The following is an 18,092-nucleotide window of genomic DNA, read 5'->3' as shown; positions in this document are numbered from 1 at the left end:
TAGAAACTGACGGGCTCAGAGATGACGCATGGCAACATAAAACTATTCCTAGGTGATACACTGCTCGGCTATTCATTTATCTACAGTTCCTTCAGAAAGAATTCACACCACTCAAAGAGGTGACTTTAAAACAGTTAGAGTTTAATGACTGTGATAGGAGAAAACTGAGGATGGATCAACAACATTGTAGTTACTCCACAATACTAACCTAATTGACAGAGTGAAAAGTAGGTAGCCTATTCCAAAACATGCATCCAGTTTGCAACAACGCACACATTTTCAAGCATAGTGGGTACTCTTGTAATCGTTATGGAATGGGGAGTTTTTCAGGATAAAAAATAAACGGAATGGAACTAAGTACAGTCAAAATCCTAGAGGAAAACCTAGTTTAGTCTGCTTTCCACTAGACAATGGGAGATGAATTCACCTTTCAGCAGGACATTAACCTTAAACACAAGGCCAAATATACACTGAGTGTACAAAACATTATGAATGCTCTTTCCATGACATAGACTGACCAGGTGAATCCACGTGAAAGCTAGGATCCCTTATTGTTAAATCCACTTCAAATCAGTGTAGATGAATGGGAGGAGACTTTTAGACTTGAGACACGGATTGTGTATGTGTGCCATTCAGAAGGTGAATGGGCAAGACAAAATATTTAAGTGCCTTTGAACGGTGTATGGAAGTAGTTGCCAGGCACACCGGTTTGAGTGTCTCAAGAACTGCAACTCTGCAGGGTTTTTCACACTCAACAGTTTGTGTGTATCAAGAATGGTCCTCCACCCAAAAGGACACTCAGCCAACCTGACAACTATGGGRAKCATTGGAGTCAACATGGGCAAGCATCCCTGTAGAAYGCTTCGACACCTTGTAGAGTCCAACTCAATATTAGGAAGGTGTTCTTAAAGGGACATTTCTAAATGTTCAACATCATATTCATCATCTCCAGCACCACCCCRATGTCAACATATGTGAAAATGGCTCATTTCTATGTTTGTAGTAAAAAAATATATAGAAAATAAGTGTTTCCAATGACATCATCAACCAGTTAGTAGACAATTAGTAGGCAATGCCTGTTCATAATGATTAAAAATCACACGATGCACACTGATGATGTCATTGGAAACACGGTCTTATTTTACTACAAAAGATAGAAATGTGCAATATTGAAATATGTGCTGGAGATGATGAATATGAAGTTGAACATTTTTCTTTCATGTTTTGTACTCTAGAGTTGCTTACCAAGAAGACAGTAAATGTTCCTGAGTGGATGAGTTGCAGTTTTGACTAAAATCTGTTTGACAATCGATTGCAAGACTTGAAAATGGTTGTCTAGCAATGATTAACAACCAATTTGACAGAGCTTGAATAATTTAGAAAATAATAAATGGGMAAATATTGTACAATCCAGGTGTGGAAARCTCTTAGAGACTTACCCAGAAATACTCACTGCTGTAATCGCTGCCAAATGGGATTCTAACATGCATCTACTCAGGTGTGTGAATACTTATGTAAAGTAGATTGCTAATTTATTGAAAATGAAATACAGCTAACATTTCAAAAAACACTTTTTCATTTTGTCATTATGGGGCATTGAGTGTAGATGGGTGAGATTTGTATTTTATTTAATCCATTTTGAATTCAGGCTGTAACAACATGTGGAACAAGTCAAGGGGTATGAATACTTTCTGAAGACACTGTATGTGCTCATCAGCTATTACATTTTTTTGTGTATCACCTAAATCTATAACGATGTGTAAAATATTACTAAAAGCCTAGAAGTATAATGCTTTATAACTTCTTATAAGCACCTATGAGCCTTTATAACATCTTATAACGAGGATTATTACATGTTATCTCTGCCTATGGAAAAATGACTGACCCGTGGCTTCCCGGAGGTCCTGGAAGAACTTCTGGTTGAAGATGAAGGCCACTCCACTGATCTCTTCCACCTTGGCCTCGGCCGTGGTGTTCCTGTTGATAAAGTTGGCCGTGATGGCGATGGCCAACTTGCCTCGGAACTCCTTCCTCCTGAACCCTGTTTGGAGGAGAGGAAGGAGACAGGATGTAAATGTTCAACTGGGGTCAGTGTCATTATGTAGACAGTGAATGTCAGTGTTCTTTGTTAGGTTCAGAAATGAAGGGAACATTTCCTTGTATTACACACTACTCACATGTTTGTAAAAGAGAAGAGGCGAAATGAAGGTGGCGCTTGTTAGGCTTTGATGCACACRGTCATTGACTAACTATCAATGTAACTGCAAGACTTTTTAATAACCTCATGTAAGGTTGCAGGCTGAGTACGGACACTGTATGAAGGGACTACTGGTTAGCCCTGAGGGAAACTGCTTCCCCTCCCCTCTAGAGAGAATCTCTAAAGCGGTTTCAGCAGGCACCAGYAGCAGCAGAGGAGAGGGGTCAGAGCAGTCCACACACTACAGGGCTCCCAGTGCTGCTGAGGGATGTTAGCTCATACAGGAAACAGACAGCCAATTCACAGGTTCCTGCTCCGCTCCAGTGAGAGGCCACGAAGGATTGCTCTCTGAAAACGGATGGAATGAGGGAGGGCCGGGAAGTCTCACATCACATGTGCACAACATGAGGCAGGAAAAGAGGGAGTGAGAGGAAAAGAGAGAGGGTTGGACCCGTAAACCAACCACAGGTGTGTTTTTGAGGGCTTCAGTTCTCATGGTGTTATACACAACAAATTGAACCATGTGTTTCTTTGTTGCTTTTTACCTGCCAGCGTGTTTCTTCTTCCGTCTGCCCCAATGATGACGTCAAACTCCAACTCGTTGACTGGGTGTGTCCTGGGGTGGACCTCAGCCCTCCACCCTATCCCTGCAAAAACACACCATGGGAAAAATAAGCAAGACAAGACATGTAACGTTGGGGGATGAGAGAGAGCTCTCTATTAGCACTGTGTCATACAGTAACAGTACAGTAACACATGGCCCTTCCTTGTTCCCATAAATGTTTGGATGAAGAGCAGTCATGTCATATGACATGGGTCTTAATGCAGTCATTAGAGCAGTCACTTCACAAGGGTCCTACTCTCGTTCTCCTGGTCCTCGGGGGGCTCGATGAGACCCTTGAACTCCACGTTGACGTGGATCTCGATGCCCAGGAGCAGGGCCACCTTCAGCAGCATCAGTTGGAGCTGGCGGATACCTGCACAGAGAGTCAGACAAATTAGAGGAGAACATTAATTAGCTTCAACAAATGAAAAGACGGCAATGTTACAGCTGATCTATGGTCCTGGAAAGCACCAGAAGTCTTCTCCTCATAGATGACAATGCTGTACACAGTAACACATGAAATCATTTTCTAAAAGACAGAGAGTAGGAAATGGGAGTAGGATAGTCTTATCCACTCACTGATATGGTCGATGGCTCCGGCGCAGAACTTTCCGTGGAATTTCTTTGCCCCGAGGCCCCTGAGGTCCTGGATGGAGAAGGGCCACAGGTGGAGCACGTTGTTCCTAGAGAAAGCATCTCTCTTCTCCAGCAGCACCACCTTGGCCCCCAGGAAGCCCAGCTCGATGGCCGTCCGCAGGCCACATGGTCCCGCCCCGATGATCAGACACTAACGACGGGGAAAATGTAGCATATACAGTACTAGAGCTGGCTGATATTAAGATATTATCGAATACTGGCGAAATCAATTATTGCAAAATATTACAATATTCAACAAGGGCAAAGAGACAATATTACAATGTGGATATGGGCCCAACCCTATTATATACAGAACAATTCTCTCTGAGGTAATTTGAACAAGGATATGAGACAGAAAAAAAGTCACATACCTTGGAGTTGGCACATGCTCGTCCCTTCTTGTACTCCTTCTGGCCGGCCCGCTTGTCTAGCTTAACCCAGAGTGCCTTGGCCTTCCAATAGTTGAGCCTGGACTTGAGCTTGTGGTAGAAGATCCGGTACTCGCAGGGCTTGAGATCCAGATGGTCACAGAGCTCCTGGAAGGCCTTGAGCGTGCCCTTACAGGTGGATGCCTGGGTGAAGCGGTCAAACATTACGTGGGCAGGGTTCACCCGCTCCCCTGTGGTGGTGAAGCCTCCAGGATCCCCCATGGTCCCCATGGACCTGCAACCCTCTCAGGGGCCTCTGGTCAGGCACCAGCCCCTGGCTCTAGCACGCACTCCGCTCTGGTGAGGCCTTTAGCTCCCTGCCTCAAGCATCTTCGTTCTGTCAGGGAGCGAGAAGASAAGCACAATTATTACTGAGTTAGGAGAATGTCTGCATATTTCACAAGGTCATCAAGACCTATTACTGAAGCTGATTTGGAACTTCCTTTTTTTTGTTTACTAGGCAAGTCAGTTAAGAACAAATTCTTATTTACAATGATGGGCTACACCGGCCAAACCAGGGCCAATTATGTGCCACCCTATGGGACTCCCAATCACGGCCGGTTGTGATACAGCCTGGAATCGAACAAGGCTGTCTGTAGTGACGCCTTAAACGTCTTAAATGATCTTCAATAGGAACTTGCTGGACATACCACAGGTGACAGTGTAGACTCTCTCCTTTATGCTGTTCTATTAATAGTCTATAAAAAGGAGTGATCCAGCAGGATCTAATGGGATATCACGTTCCGTTCCTGCAGGATATCAAGTCCACTGCATCATAAACAGGGTATGGAAGATTGGCCTAATCAGCTATAAATGCCAAAACATCAACAGCAACAAAATATCCATAGGCTGATTGTACATGAGAATTTGAATTACTACAATCAACCTGTTCAGCCTTTGACTGACCCTTCCTTGCCTTTCCTCTCATCACAAGCATCAGTTGTGACTGCTAGCCATTATGTTGGTGAAATCCCTCTGTGATCAATTACAAGACAGCCTCTTTGACATAAATGCAATGCTTGTAAGGGAGGTAGCCTACCTAGCTAGCCAACCAAAGAGTGGTTACCTCAGGTCTTTGTTGCAGTGCCAGTGCTTCCTGACTGTTTTTTGCTGACTGTGTTTGCTGATTGGTGAGGGCTTCTGTGGCCACAGGACCTTAACCCTGTTATCTAGGAATGAGGCCACTGCCACCGGAGACAGGAAGTCCACAGAACACACAGTGCATGGCACGCCGCTTTCAGTGGTACAGGATTTCAGACTCAGACTCTGGACACAGGAAGTTTTTCCTTCTGTCATCCCAAAACATTTTAATAAAAAAATAATAATAACCCATTCATTCAGCTTGTGGTGGTTTAATGGCATCAACAGTAGGCACCAGGCAATGTCTCTTGTTTATGAATGTTCACTTTCCTCTGTTCACCTGCTAAAACATGCAGTGTGGTTTTAAAATGGTCTTGTTCTAGTCCTTTCACCTCAGGGGAGAGTTCCCTCACACATGTTGGTGTCTATAAATCAGCTGTCAGGTCTGGAATGCCTCTCTGTCTACTCTCTTCAAGACTGGATTAAAGTATAGACTGTGCCCTTTAAAAACAGCCATAAGCCATATTTTACTAGTTCAATGCAGTGCACAGACATGCTAAAAAAATGAAGAAAAAGCATGAGCAATGCAAACTGGTCAGCAGTAAATGAAAGGCAACAGCTCTGTACTCTACTCGGTTTAATCCAACCATTTTTCTGATGTTCTAAGTAGGCTACACAATGCTATGTATGATTTAAAAAATATATATATTATGTACCTACCCTTTAATTCAAGTGCACATTCACCTAGCACTGTTGTTCGGTTAGTTGTGTTTCTGTAGCGCACATGTGATGGAGTTTGCAAAACAAATGCCCACTGGATTAATTCAAATAATCCTGATATGATTCTGCCAGGTATGCTAGGACAGCAGAGTCCCTGCCCATCTTCCGAAAACATCCGAAACCCTACCTCTACAAAGAGAAGCCCACGGCCGTTCTATTCATTCTATTTCTATGGCAGAACATGCAGTCAGGAGCTTACATGTTACTGTTCAAAACGGTTAATACGATGACCGCGGTCATTTGGCTGGCCAATTACAGTCATCCAAAATTCCATGACCATCACAGCCCTAGTGGTGGCAACAATTTAGCAGCAGCGGTGTGCCACAGCTAAATGAATACAGGGGGAAACACTGCTGACCTAGGACCTGTCAGTGTCAGACAAGACTAGATTGTGAGGCAGGTACATGGGCTCCAAATCGCTGTTTCGCACCCTGCCAACTCCTCATCGCTGTCAAAACAACTAGGCTCTGGATTTGGCTCTCCCTCCCAGCTCTGGAAGCGCAGCACCAGCAGAGTTGGCCTCTCCACATTGGCCCCCTTATCCCTTTCCTCGACACCACCTCCATGCTTGTGCTCTCCCTAAACACCTCWAAGGGCCCCTTGAGAAGGCTTTCTGCACCTGTGGGTTCAGTCTGTGTGGGTTCACCTGATGATGTACACTAGCCACCTGCATAGGTGGACTGGTTCAGTTCCTCCCTGTAACTTGGATAACATCTGAAATATACCAGCAGCAGACTAGAACTATATAGTAGAACTATGAACCAGGAAGTATCTATTTCTGGGATTCTCAGTTCATACAAGGTGTACGTTTCCTCAAACTGAATGTAGTGGACCTTCAAAAACACCTCTGAAGTTAGTCCTCAGGTTCCAAAAATAAATGTCTGTGTGCCCTGCCTGCCCTCTATGGGAGAGTCTCGGCTGAAAACAGGGCTCAGAATAAGACTTTAAACAGCACGAGAGGGGAGAGGAGAACAGTCCCACTACTGGAACACTGAGGTCAAGAAGAACCAGAAAAGCAGAGTAAACATTTCCCAGATTCCAGTGGACAAAGTATCGACAAAGTATCTTGGTCTCCTTGTTTGCTCTGGCAGGACAATATCACCCTTTTGAGACTGGCTGGAATTGAGCCGAGCCTGAAAGTTAACTTTAGAAGCGCTCACTGTGGTAATTCCCACACTGACTCACTGCTCACAGGGACTGAAGGATTTACTCTCAAGGTCCTGGAAACCCAAAGAGCGAGGCTCTAGTCTGGAGGAGGACACATCATGCGAGATCAGAGGAGGAGCAAGGAGCACTCCCCCAGAATCACAGCCCCGTGGCACACTTCACCTCACTACAACCCAGAAATGACTCAAGTTTGGGCGGGGTGGGGGGGTTGGCCGGGTGATTCAAGCCAGACAGTCAACACAGGATGTGCCATGTCACCGGTGTGCAGTATGCTACAGTGTGCTTCCAGAGAAGACTATAATTAGATGGGCTAGAGCATGGTGGATACTCATATTATCCACGCCACAGGAAATGCTATGCATGCATCTCTGTTACATAGAGTAGGTATAAATAAAACTCAGCACATTAAGAACTAGCCTATCACATTTCAGTGGCGGGAACTTTTACGGCACCGTTTACGAATGGGAGAAGGGCATTGACATTAACAAATCATGGACATTATAGAAATAGCTAAGTGACATCTAGAGTGAGAAAGGGTGGGATGGGAGAGACAGGAATGGGCCACTCAATGCAAACAATTCAAGCTTTTCCAAAGATGAAGCCTGTGAATCAAGATGTTTATTGTGTAGGTCTATTCCGGTGTCCTTAAATCAGACCCCCCAGCACAGTGTTTCTATGGGTAAGAAACAAATGAAATACAAAGAAGCAGCAAAACATAATTTGCATCATTCTCTGCCTCACAAAGCAAATATGTTGTGGCATATGGACAGATGGCAGGCTTTCACATGTACAAATAGCACACGCACACACGTTAGCTCAGACACACACACAAATTTAAAGGGTACACACGCAAGCAAATGAACACTTTCATATGGAGGTTGGATTACATCACTCTGGTTAGCAAATAGAGCGGATTACATGTTTGAATGGACATTCGCTGTCCATTGGTTGTTTGACATTTAACCTTTATTTAACTAGGCAAGTCAGTTAAGAACAAATTCTTATTTACATATATGACGGCCTACCCTGGCCAAACCCTAACAACGCTGGGCCAATTGTGTGCGCCGCCCTATGGGACTCCCAATCATGGACGGTTGTGATACAGCCTGGAATCGAACCAGGGTCGAACTAGTGACGCCTCTAGCACTGAGATGCAGTGCCTTAAACCACTGCGCCACTCGGGAGCCAAAACATGGGGTGGACTTTAGACATTCATTCATGACATATATTCTGTCGGTTCAGAGAGGATCTTGGAGAGATGGTCTGAGGTCCCAGACACAATAAACAGACAAAGTGCTCAGGCTTCAACCTAAGACTAAGTGTTCATTCTCCACAGCAGATGATCAAAGCCTTTAGACTGAGAAAGGAGCAAAGAAACCCTCAATCATCCAATTTCTCCCTCCTCCTTTACCACCTCCTCCTTTTCCAGATTCTGCTTCCCTTTGTCATTCCCCTCTCTCCTCTCTTTTTCTTTGTTCCAGAAAGAAGCGTTCTCCTGGTGAACTCTATGACGGGAGCCTCCAGAGACTGTTCCGGAAAGGGCTCCCCATGCTCCAGACACTCTGCTGTCTGAACTAAAACACAGCATGATGACGGCATGATGTCATCCCCTCCACAGAGCAGTCAGGTGGTGTAGATGAAGTGAACACCACTCCTGGGGGACCAGATGGACCTGGGTAATCACAGTGGTACAGCTAGTGTGTCATCACACAATCATCTCTGCTGATCTTCTCTTGGTGCTTTTGGGATGAGGCTGTTTAAGGTAGAGTAGTCTCAGTGACAGACGAATAGCTAGTCAGCACATGCAAAATGTGGTTCTAGAGGGACTGGGAACTGATGCAAAATTGGACAAAGAAGGGATAAATTAGGACGGTCAGGACACAAAACATGGTTTCATTCTTGCTCACATTAGGCCTATGACTGTCCTTTTCTGAGCAAAAAAAAACAGTTTTATTTTCATTGTTGGACATAAAAGACAAACAAATTATTTATTTTTTAAAGCAGGAAATCAACTCCAAGTAATTTTAATGTAAGAAATCTGTTCCCAAGTATTCCCACGCATAATAGAGACACACTTGATCATATACAAACATAAGCAAGGTTTGAAAGGATTATGTTTTAGTCAAACATATCTGTTTGGGATTCTTGCGGTCAATTTGCAGTCTACAAATGATTTGTAATCATGTTCCTGCCCACCGACCAATTATTTTTATGTAATAAAAAWATATATATATCTAGTTGGTGATCCCTGATATACAAGGTYAGTTCCAATACCATATTTACAATGTGCAGGGATACTGGAGTGATGGAGGCAGACATGTAAAGGGATAAGATGACTAGGCATCAGGTTATAAGATAAACAGAGTAGCAGCAGCTTGYATGCGTTATGTAGTTATGGGGCACATACAGACTATGGACCTGGACATACAGTACCATACTACATAAGTTCTAAATCATTCTTTGCACAAGTCKCTTTTACTGGACCTTTACTGGGCTTTCAAAGGGAAACCCAGGAGCGAGCTCCCCAGTGATGCGAGCCTACCAGACGAGCTAAATGCCTTTTATGCTCGCTTCGAGGCAAGCAACACTGAAGCATGCATGAGAGCACCAGCTGTTCCGGACGACTGTGTGATCCCACTCTCCGTAGCCGATGTGAGCAAGGTCAACATTCACAAAGCCGCAGGGCCAGACGGATTACCAGGACGTGTACTCAAAGCATGCGCCGACCAACTGGCAAGTGGCTTCACTGACACTTTCAACCTCTCCCTGGCCGAGTCCGTAATACCTACATGTTTCAGACCACCGTAGTCCCTGTGCCCAAAAAAGCGCAGGTAACCTGCCTAAATGATTACAGCCCCAGGGCACTCACGTCGGTAGCCATGAAGTGCTTTGAAAGGCTGGTCATGGCTAACACCGTTATCCCAGAAACCCTAGACCCACTCCAATCCGCATACCGCCCCAACAGATCCACAGATGACGCAATCTCTATTGCACTCCACACTGCCCTTTCACACCTGGACAAAAGGAACACCTATGTGAGAATGCTATTCAAATCAAATGTTATTAGTCACATGCGCCGAATACAACAGGTGTAAACCTTAGTGAGATGCTTACGTACGAGCCCCTAACCAACAACACAGCTTTAAAAATACAGATAAGAATAAAAGTAACAAGTGATTTAAGAGCAGCAGTAACAAAAGCGAGACTATATAAAGGGGGGTACCGGTACAGAGTCAATGTGCAGGGGCACCGGTTAGTTGAGGTAATATGTACATGAAGGTAGAGTTATTAAAGTGACTATGCATAGATGGTAACAACAGAGAGTAGCAGCTGTATAAAAGAGGGGGAGAGGCGGGGCAATGCAAATAGTCTGGGTAGCCATTTGATTAGATGTTTAGGAGTCTTATGGCTTGGGGRTAGAATCCGTTTAGAAGCCTCTTGGACCTAGACTTGGCGCTCCGGTACTGCTTGCTGTGCGGTAGCAGAGAGAACAGTCTATGACTAGGGTGGTTGGAGTCTGACAATTTTTAGGGCCTTCCTCTGACACCGCCTGGTACAGAGGTCCTAGATGGCAGGAAGCTTGGCCCCGGTGAAGTACTTGGCCGTTCCCACTAGCCTCTGTAGTGCCTTGCAGTCGGTGGCTGAGTTGTTGCCATACCAGGCAGTGATGCAACCAGTCAGGATGCTCTCGATGGTGCAGCTGTAGAACCTTTTGAGGATCTGAGGACCCATGCCAAATCTTGTCAGTCTCCTGGGGGGGGATAGGTTTTGTCGTGCCCTTCTAATTCCTGGCAATTTAATTAGACGTGATATCTTCTGAATTGGAAAGCAATTGTTCATTAAATTCATCCAAACCTGGACTATGGATTTGTTAGGGAACTCAGTCACTGACAAACGGGAAAAAAATGAATTAGCCTACAGTAGTAACTCCAAATCTCTTAACTACTCATGGGGAATATTTAGCAGCAACAAAGGATTACTCTTAACACATTTCTATTAGTAACAGGAGCCGTGTATTTTGATTGTGTGGCTGGTGTGTGTTTGCTTTGTTGTGTTATGCCTCCAGGTGCTCGATTACAGGAGCCTGCCAGGCCAGTCAGTCACCTGGATTAGGCTACCTCTCAAATCTCAGCTCAGACACCACATCCCTCCTAGCTTCTAACATGTCTTGTTGGTAGTGGATTGTGAGTATGTCATAAATTCACTTGGTTACATGGTTCCAGGATATTTGACTATCTTTCAAAGCATTTGCATACTTTACTGCAATAGTAGGGTGTGTGGTGGCATATCTCCAGGTACTCATTAGATTAGATGCCTAAAAAGMCCAATCTGAAACCTGGGCGCAAACAGAGCTGTAAAGCCAAAAGTTTCCTAGTTTCCAAGGCTTAGTCATGTCAACTGTGGAATGGTGGAKCAGTAGAGGAGGAGGCCTCAGACCAGGAACATGTTTGCTTTTCATCATCTGTAATCCTTTTGTTTGAGAAAGAGTCACTTATTATGTGGGCTGAGCCATAATACTCCTCCTTACCAATAATATTACAACACAGACTCTCTCTGTTGGTTTCCATAGGGAAATATCTCACTTGCCATTCAGAGAGGATTCAAGTTTCCCGTGACCATGTTCATGATACAAACAAACACAGAATGTTAAAAGGATCCCTGGAGGCTTTTACCTCCCTCTCGCCACTTAGRCTAAAACGTACGATTGATAGGTTAGAGGTCCACACATGAACAGTAGCTAGGTTATACCCCACAGTATTATGACATATCTGCATAACACAAAGCAGCTAGTCTAAACTCCATTGGCTTTCATAGTGGTCATGCATGAGAACTTACAGCTCTCTGCACTCTACTCCATTATTGTTCGTCATATTAATTACAAAGCCACTGTTTAAACTTTGGAGAGCCTCAGCAAATAGCCAGAATTCCAGGCCGCTTGGCTGGGCGCTAAAGATAACAGCAAATGGTGCAGTAAATCATACAATCTTAAGAATGAGGAGTGAACTGCACTGTAAGATTTCATGCATTTTAGGGTRAACTGCAAGATTTTGGGATGTCAAAATCCTTGCAGAATTTGTGGTTATGACCGTCCAGAGCCAAATGTGTTGTCTCCTGCCACGAAGATGGATTTTCTAAGTAAGAGATCTTAAAAGCAGCAAAATTGTTGGAGAATAAATAAATAAATGCAGTCAACTCACAATGAGTCATGGAAAGTTCAATGGATGTTTCAGTAGGTCCCGAATATGAACAAATGTCCTGCATTACAAACATTGGCAAAAGGACAATGTAAGTCTATTGGGGCTATCAAGCTGACAATGTTATTCTCATTGGAAAGTGATATTTCAACGATGGTAATCCCATGACAACAGGGTCATGATCAGTAATGTAGCGACTAGCATTTTACTGCTCAGGCCTCCGACATGTCTGTCCCGTGCCACACACAGTCCCAGAGCACAGCAGATACATAATCCTGCAGCCTACTGTTCACACACACACACACACACACACACGCACACACACACACACTAGCTTTAATCCCGCTGCGTGGGTGGAGTTATGAGCAGCTCAGAGGGTAGAAAACCAGTGGACCTATGGTCCATCATGGAAGGACCAGAAAGACAGAGGGAGGCAGGCCCCACCAGCCCTCTGCCCCCAGGGCCCTGGATTTCTGGGCCTGTGACCAGGGCAGCTTTGACCCGTTGGACCCCACCATGACATGTGACCTCAGGTCATATGGACAGACAGGCGGTAAAACAGCTGTTGCCTCAGCAGGCCTCCAGGCAGCACTGGAGAAGTCTCCTCTCACAGACTGTTTGAGAGAACCAGGTCCAAGTTCACTTCATAAAGCCAGGAATAGCCAGATTCAAGCTAATGTTTGAGCTCAAAGAATCTCAGTCTTAGCACACTCATTTGTTGGGATAAGTTCTTGACATGTCACTAAGGAGTTGTCTTAACAAAGAGTAGACAYAGAAGATGACGCTAGGCTATATCCCCTTCTGGGAAAAATGGGAAAAACCTGCTAAAGAATCTCCCCTCACCATACCTAAGCAGCATTGGAGTGTTAGGCCACAACTCATTAGAAAGCTTCAAGCCATTACCAGGCCAGGCCAACTTGGCCAAGAAGGACAGGAGAAGTGGGAAAGGACTGGTTTAACTTGTGAATGGCTTTCCTAAGAGTAAGAGACTTGCTGCCAGCTGCACTCAGCGCAGCACCACACATCCTGAGCCATAGGAAGAGAGGCTTTCCTGTGTGAATGGAGCAACGCTGCTGTCGATTAATTCAAATGGGAAGGTAACCAAACCCCTGCACTGTGCAGAACCATGAAGCACGCTGATAGCTTTACCTGAAAGCATGAAAACAGATTCCTATTGAATTACACTTGAATCCCAAACTGACTTTACGGGCTGCAGGCGCTAGTTAAATTGGTGCTTGGCCAAACGTGGTGTGAAGAAGCCTGCAGGTGACAAGTTGGTTCTTCACGTTTTCTGTCGTGAATGTAACTCTAGAGTTTTGGGTGTTTYTGTACATCTGCACTAAGTTGATTTCAAGTGACTGAACATGATAGAGTTTTGACTTGAGAAAGTGATCCTATATCAAATGTAATCTCACAATGGAAGAAACATAGGCATAGGCCTTGTGGTCTTGATAGCTGTCACAGGGGTCAGGAAAGTCAGCGCATGCAGTTTTGCACCTGGAGAAAATAATCCACATGATCTTTAACAAAATATCGGATAAATAGTCGACCTAAAAAACAAAGCCTCAATCCTAATCAATCTGTGGAGTCCCACTCATTGACTCGCACGCCTGTAGGCCTATTCCTACTACCATCTCCCTCTGCCTGCCCCCTCGCCTGGCATCCCCCACTACTGTCGCTAAGGAAGTGAGGAACAGGATGAGGGGTGAGTGAAAGGAAGTGACAGTGTGCTTTGATGAGCAGTGGACGACAATGGGGGGAGAGGGTGGCAGTGGACTGGCGCTGGGGGAAGGATATCTCTGAGACACACCATGGTGGGCAGAACACAAAACCCTGAGGGAAGGAGGGATGGGCCACCATGGACATGGAGGGAAAGTCTGACATTCTGACAAGCAGGGAAATTTCTGTTAATCTGTTCCATTATTTTATTTTCTTCAGATAAGAAGGTAAAGGAGCCAGGGGCACCTTCAAATGCAGAGAGTTAGGGAATGTGAAATATGGTGGTTTCAAGAGGCAAAAGGTTTACTAGAGAAGAGGGGTTGGAGTTAGAGAGGGGTGTGGTGGGATTAAAAGTTGCAGCTGTTTGCAATATAGCCTGATCGAAAAATCACATTCACCTTATAAAGTGTTCTCTTACATCAAGGGCGGAACATTTTAAAAGAAAGTGAACTGAAAAAGTGTTGGATGCATGTGACCTGACAGGTAGCGTCGGCCTCCATCTTGAAGGGTATATCTGCTGTGTACTAAACCCTGGGCTGGCACTGCTCCCTGGCGTCTCTGTGCACAGGCATGCTATATTAAATCATGTAGTCTTCAGGGTTTGTCGTTTAGATTTCATCAAAGCACACATAAATATCAACCAGGGTATCTTATTAAGAGGTGAGGTCACTAAGCTTAGTGGTATAGTATATAGTACATTCCAGCATGGCATTGACTAATGACAGTATAACAGAGGTAATTTCAGGAGTCACTCCACCTGCCAGCACAGGTAAGTCCACTCCTGCAGAATACTTTCACTGACATGTACCCTGCATTCCAACAGGGGAAGTTATATTGGACTTATACGACTTATATTGGAAAAAGCTCCCGCGCCTTGAAAGTACGCCTTGAAGAACATAATTCCAGTATTTAGATGTCAAGATAATCACCACGCCAGTTGCGAGACACTTTATAGAACAAAATTATTCTATTAATGAATTGCGGTGTCGGGATGGAAAAAGTTAATCCTCCACGTATGTGATTACGACAACAAATTACTCCAAAGAGAAGCCATGTGGATAGACTGTATAAAATAAATTCTGTATCACCACATGGTTTAAACAAAGAATTAGATTTCAAATTTAGACTTATACAAGAACACTGTCCATATCAGATATTGCATGTCGTTTATGAGTTAACCCCACATATTTATGAATGACTTTAGCCTGATGGTCTTTGTGGTAAGCCATTTATTTATTTATTTTACCTTTATTTAACCAGGTAGGCTAGTTGAGAACAAGTTCTCATTTGCAACTGCGACCTGGCCAAGATAAAGAAAAGCAGTTCGACACATACAACAACAGAGTTACACATGGAATAAACATACATACAATCAAAAATACAGTAGAAAAACCTATATAAAGCATGTGCAAATGAGGTAGGATAAGAGAGGTAAGGCAATAAATATGCCATGGTGGCAAAGTAATTACAATATAGCAATTAAACACTTGAATGGTAGGATGTGCAGAAGATGAATGTGCAAGTAGACATACTGGGGTGCAAAGGAGCATGATAAATAAATAAATACAGTATGGGGATGAGGTAGATTGGATGAGCTATTTACAGATGAGCTATGTACAGGTGCAGTGATCTGTGAGCTGCTCTGACAGCTGGTGCTTAAAGCTAGTGAGAGAGGTAAGAGTCTCCAGCTTCAGAGATTTTTGCAGTTCGTTCCAGTCATTGGCAGCAGAGAACTGGAAGGAGAGGCGGCCAAAAGAGGAATTGGCTTTGGGGGTGACCAGTGAGATATACCTGCTGGGGCTTTACCTAGCAGAGACTTGTAGATGACCTGGAGCCAGTGGGTTTGGCAACGAGTATGAAGCGATGGCCAGCCAACGAGAGCGTACAGGTCGCAGTGGTGGGTAATATATGGGGCTTTGTTGACAAAACGGATGGCACTGTGATAAACTGCCTCCAGTTTGTTGGAGGTGTTGGAGGCTATTTTATAGAGGACATCGCCGAAGTCGAGGATCGGTCGGACAGTCAGTTTTACGAGGGTATGTTTAGCTGCATGAGTGAAGGATGCTTTGTTGCGAAATAGGAAGCTGGTTCTAGTTTTTATTTTGGATTGGAGATGTTTAACGTGAGTCTGGAAGGAAAGTTTACATTCTAGCCAGACACCTAGGTATTTGTAGTTGTCCACATATTCTAAGTCAGAACCGCCCAGAGTAGTGATGCTGGACGGGCGGGCAGGTGCGGGCAGTGATCGGTTGAAGAGCATGCACTTAGTTTTACTTGCATTTAAGAGCTGTTGGAGGCCACGGAAGGAGAGTTGTATGGCATTGAAGCTCGCCTGGAGGTTAGTTAACACAGTGTCCAAAGGGCCAGAAGTATACTGAATGGTGTCGTCTGTGTAGAGGTGGATCAGAGAATCACCAGCAGCGAGAGCGACATCATTGATGTATACAGAGAAGAGAGTCGGCCCGAGAATTGAACCCTGTGGCACCCCCATAGAGACTGCAAGAGGTCCGGACAACAGGCCCTCCGATTTGACACACTGAACTCTGTCTGAGAAGTAGTTGGTGTACCAGGCGAGGCAATCATTTGAGAAACCAAGGCTGTTCAGTCTGCCAATAAGAATGTGGTGATTGACAGAGTCGAAAGCCTTGGCCAGGTCGATGAATACGGCTGCACAGTAATGTCTCTTATCGATGGCAGTTATGATATCGTTTAGGACCTTGAGCGTGGCTGAGGTGCACCCATGACCAGCTCTGAAACCAGATTGCATGGCGGAGCGAGGTACGGTGGGATTCGAAGTGATCGGTAATCTGTTTGTTGACTTGGCTTTCGAAGACCTTAGAAAGGCAGGGTAGGATAGATATAGGTCTGTAGCAATTTGGGTCTAGAGTGTGTCTACCCCTTTGAAGAGGGGGATGACCGCGGCAGCTTTCCAATCTTTGGGAATCTCAGACGATACGAAAAAGAGGTTGAACAGGCTAGTAATAGGGGTTGCAACAATTTCGGCAGATAATTTTAAAAAGAGAGGGTCCAGATTGTCTAGCCCGGCTGATTTGTAGTGGTCCAGGTGTTGCAGTTCTTTAAGAACATCAGCTATCTGGATTTGGGTGAAGGAGAAATGGGGAGGCTTGAGCGAGTTGCTGTGGGGAGTGCAGGGTTGTTGACCGGGGTAGGGGTAGCCAGTTGGAAAGCATGGCCAGCCGTAGAAAAATGCTTATTGATATTCTCAATTTTAGTGGATTTATCGGTGGTGACAGTGTTTCCTAGCCTCAGTGCAGTGGGCAGCTGGGAGGAGGTGCTCTTATTCTCCATGGACTTTACAGTGTCCAGAACCTTTCTGATTTTGTGCTACAAGATGCAAATTTCTGCTTGAAATAGCTAGCCTTTGCTTTCCTAACTGCCTGTGTATATTTGCTCCTGACTTCCCTGAAAAGTTGCATATCACGGGGGCTATTCTATGCTTATGCAGAACGCCACAGGGTGTTTTTGTGCTGGTCAAGGGCAGTCAGGTCTGGAGAGAACCAAGGGCTATATCTGTTCCTGGTTCTAAATTTTTTGAAAGGGGCATGCTTATTTAAGGTGGTGAGGAAGACACTTTTAAAGAATGACCAGTCATCCTCTTAAATAATACGGGATGAGGTCAATATCCTTCCAGGATACCCGGGCAAGGTTGATTAGGAAGGCCTGCACGCTGAAGTGTTTTATGGAGCGTTTGATAGTGATGAGGGGTGGTCGTTTGACTGCAGACCCATTACGGATGCAGGTAGAGGCAGTGATCGCTGAGATCTTGGTTGAAAACAGCAGAGGTGTATTTGGAGGGCAAGTTGGTTAGGATGATATCTATGAGGGTGCCCGTGTTTACGGATTTGGGGTTGTACCTGGTGGGTTCAATGATAATTTGTGAGAGATTGAGGGCATCAAGCTTAGATTGTAGGATGGCCGGGGTGTTAAGCATGTCCCAGTTTAGGTCAGCTAGCAGCACGAGCTCTGAAGATAGATGGGCGGCAATTAGTTCACATATGGTGTCCAGGGCACAGCTGGGGCAGAGGGTGGTCTATAGCAAGCGGCAACAGTGAGAGACTTGTTTCTGGAAAGGTGGATTTTTAAAAGTAGAAGCTCGAATTGTTTGGGTACAGACCTGGATAGTAAGACAGAACTCTCATGAATTGATATAAAGTATCCAAGTGAGAGGACACCTAAGGCAATTGATTCATGAATTGCCCTTTGTGCCAGCTTCCATACAATTGTGTATTTCTTTGTGACTAACTTGTATACAGGGAGACCAGAAA

General features: G+C 44.8%; 1 protein-coding gene across 7 annotated transcripts in view; it reads right to left on the bottom strand.

The window, feature by feature from the left end:
* LOC111962602 (protein-methionine sulfoxide oxidase mical3a) overlaps positions 1-18,092 on the bottom strand; it is a 117,832-nt gene that overhangs the window by 85,459 nt on the left and 14,281 nt on the right. For 6 of the 7 annotated variants that reach the window (XM_023985807.2, XM_023985808.2, XM_023985791.2 and 3 more), the window contains exons 2-6: positions 3,809-4,202; positions 3,381-3,588; positions 3,058-3,174; positions 2,743-2,844; positions 1,886-2,041 (exon numbers count right to left, since the gene is read on the bottom strand). In XM_023985807.2, the coding sequence (XP_023841575.1) occupies positions 1,886-2,041; positions 2,743-2,844; positions 3,058-3,174; positions 3,381-3,588; positions 3,809-4,096 (871 nt within the window). In that variant the 5' untranslated portion in view covers positions 4,097-4,202. Of the gene's footprint in view, positions 1-1,885; positions 2,042-2,177; positions 2,845-3,057; positions 3,175-3,380; positions 3,589-3,808; positions 4,203-18,092 lie in introns of those variants that run through there. The other variant, XR_011479712.1, reaches the window with a different exon arrangement.

The sequence above is a fragment of the Salvelinus sp. IW2-2015 genome, linkage group LG4q.1:29 (genome assembly GCF_002910315.2).
Source record: "Salvelinus sp. IW2-2015 linkage group LG4q.1:29, ASM291031v2, whole genome shotgun sequence".
In the NCBI taxonomy this organism is placed as follows: Eukaryota; Metazoa; Chordata; class Actinopteri; order Salmoniformes; family Salmonidae; genus Salvelinus; species Salvelinus sp. IW2-2015.
The sequence above is the reverse complement of the archived record's forward strand: the minus strand, read 5'-3'. Positions and strand labels throughout refer to the sequence as shown.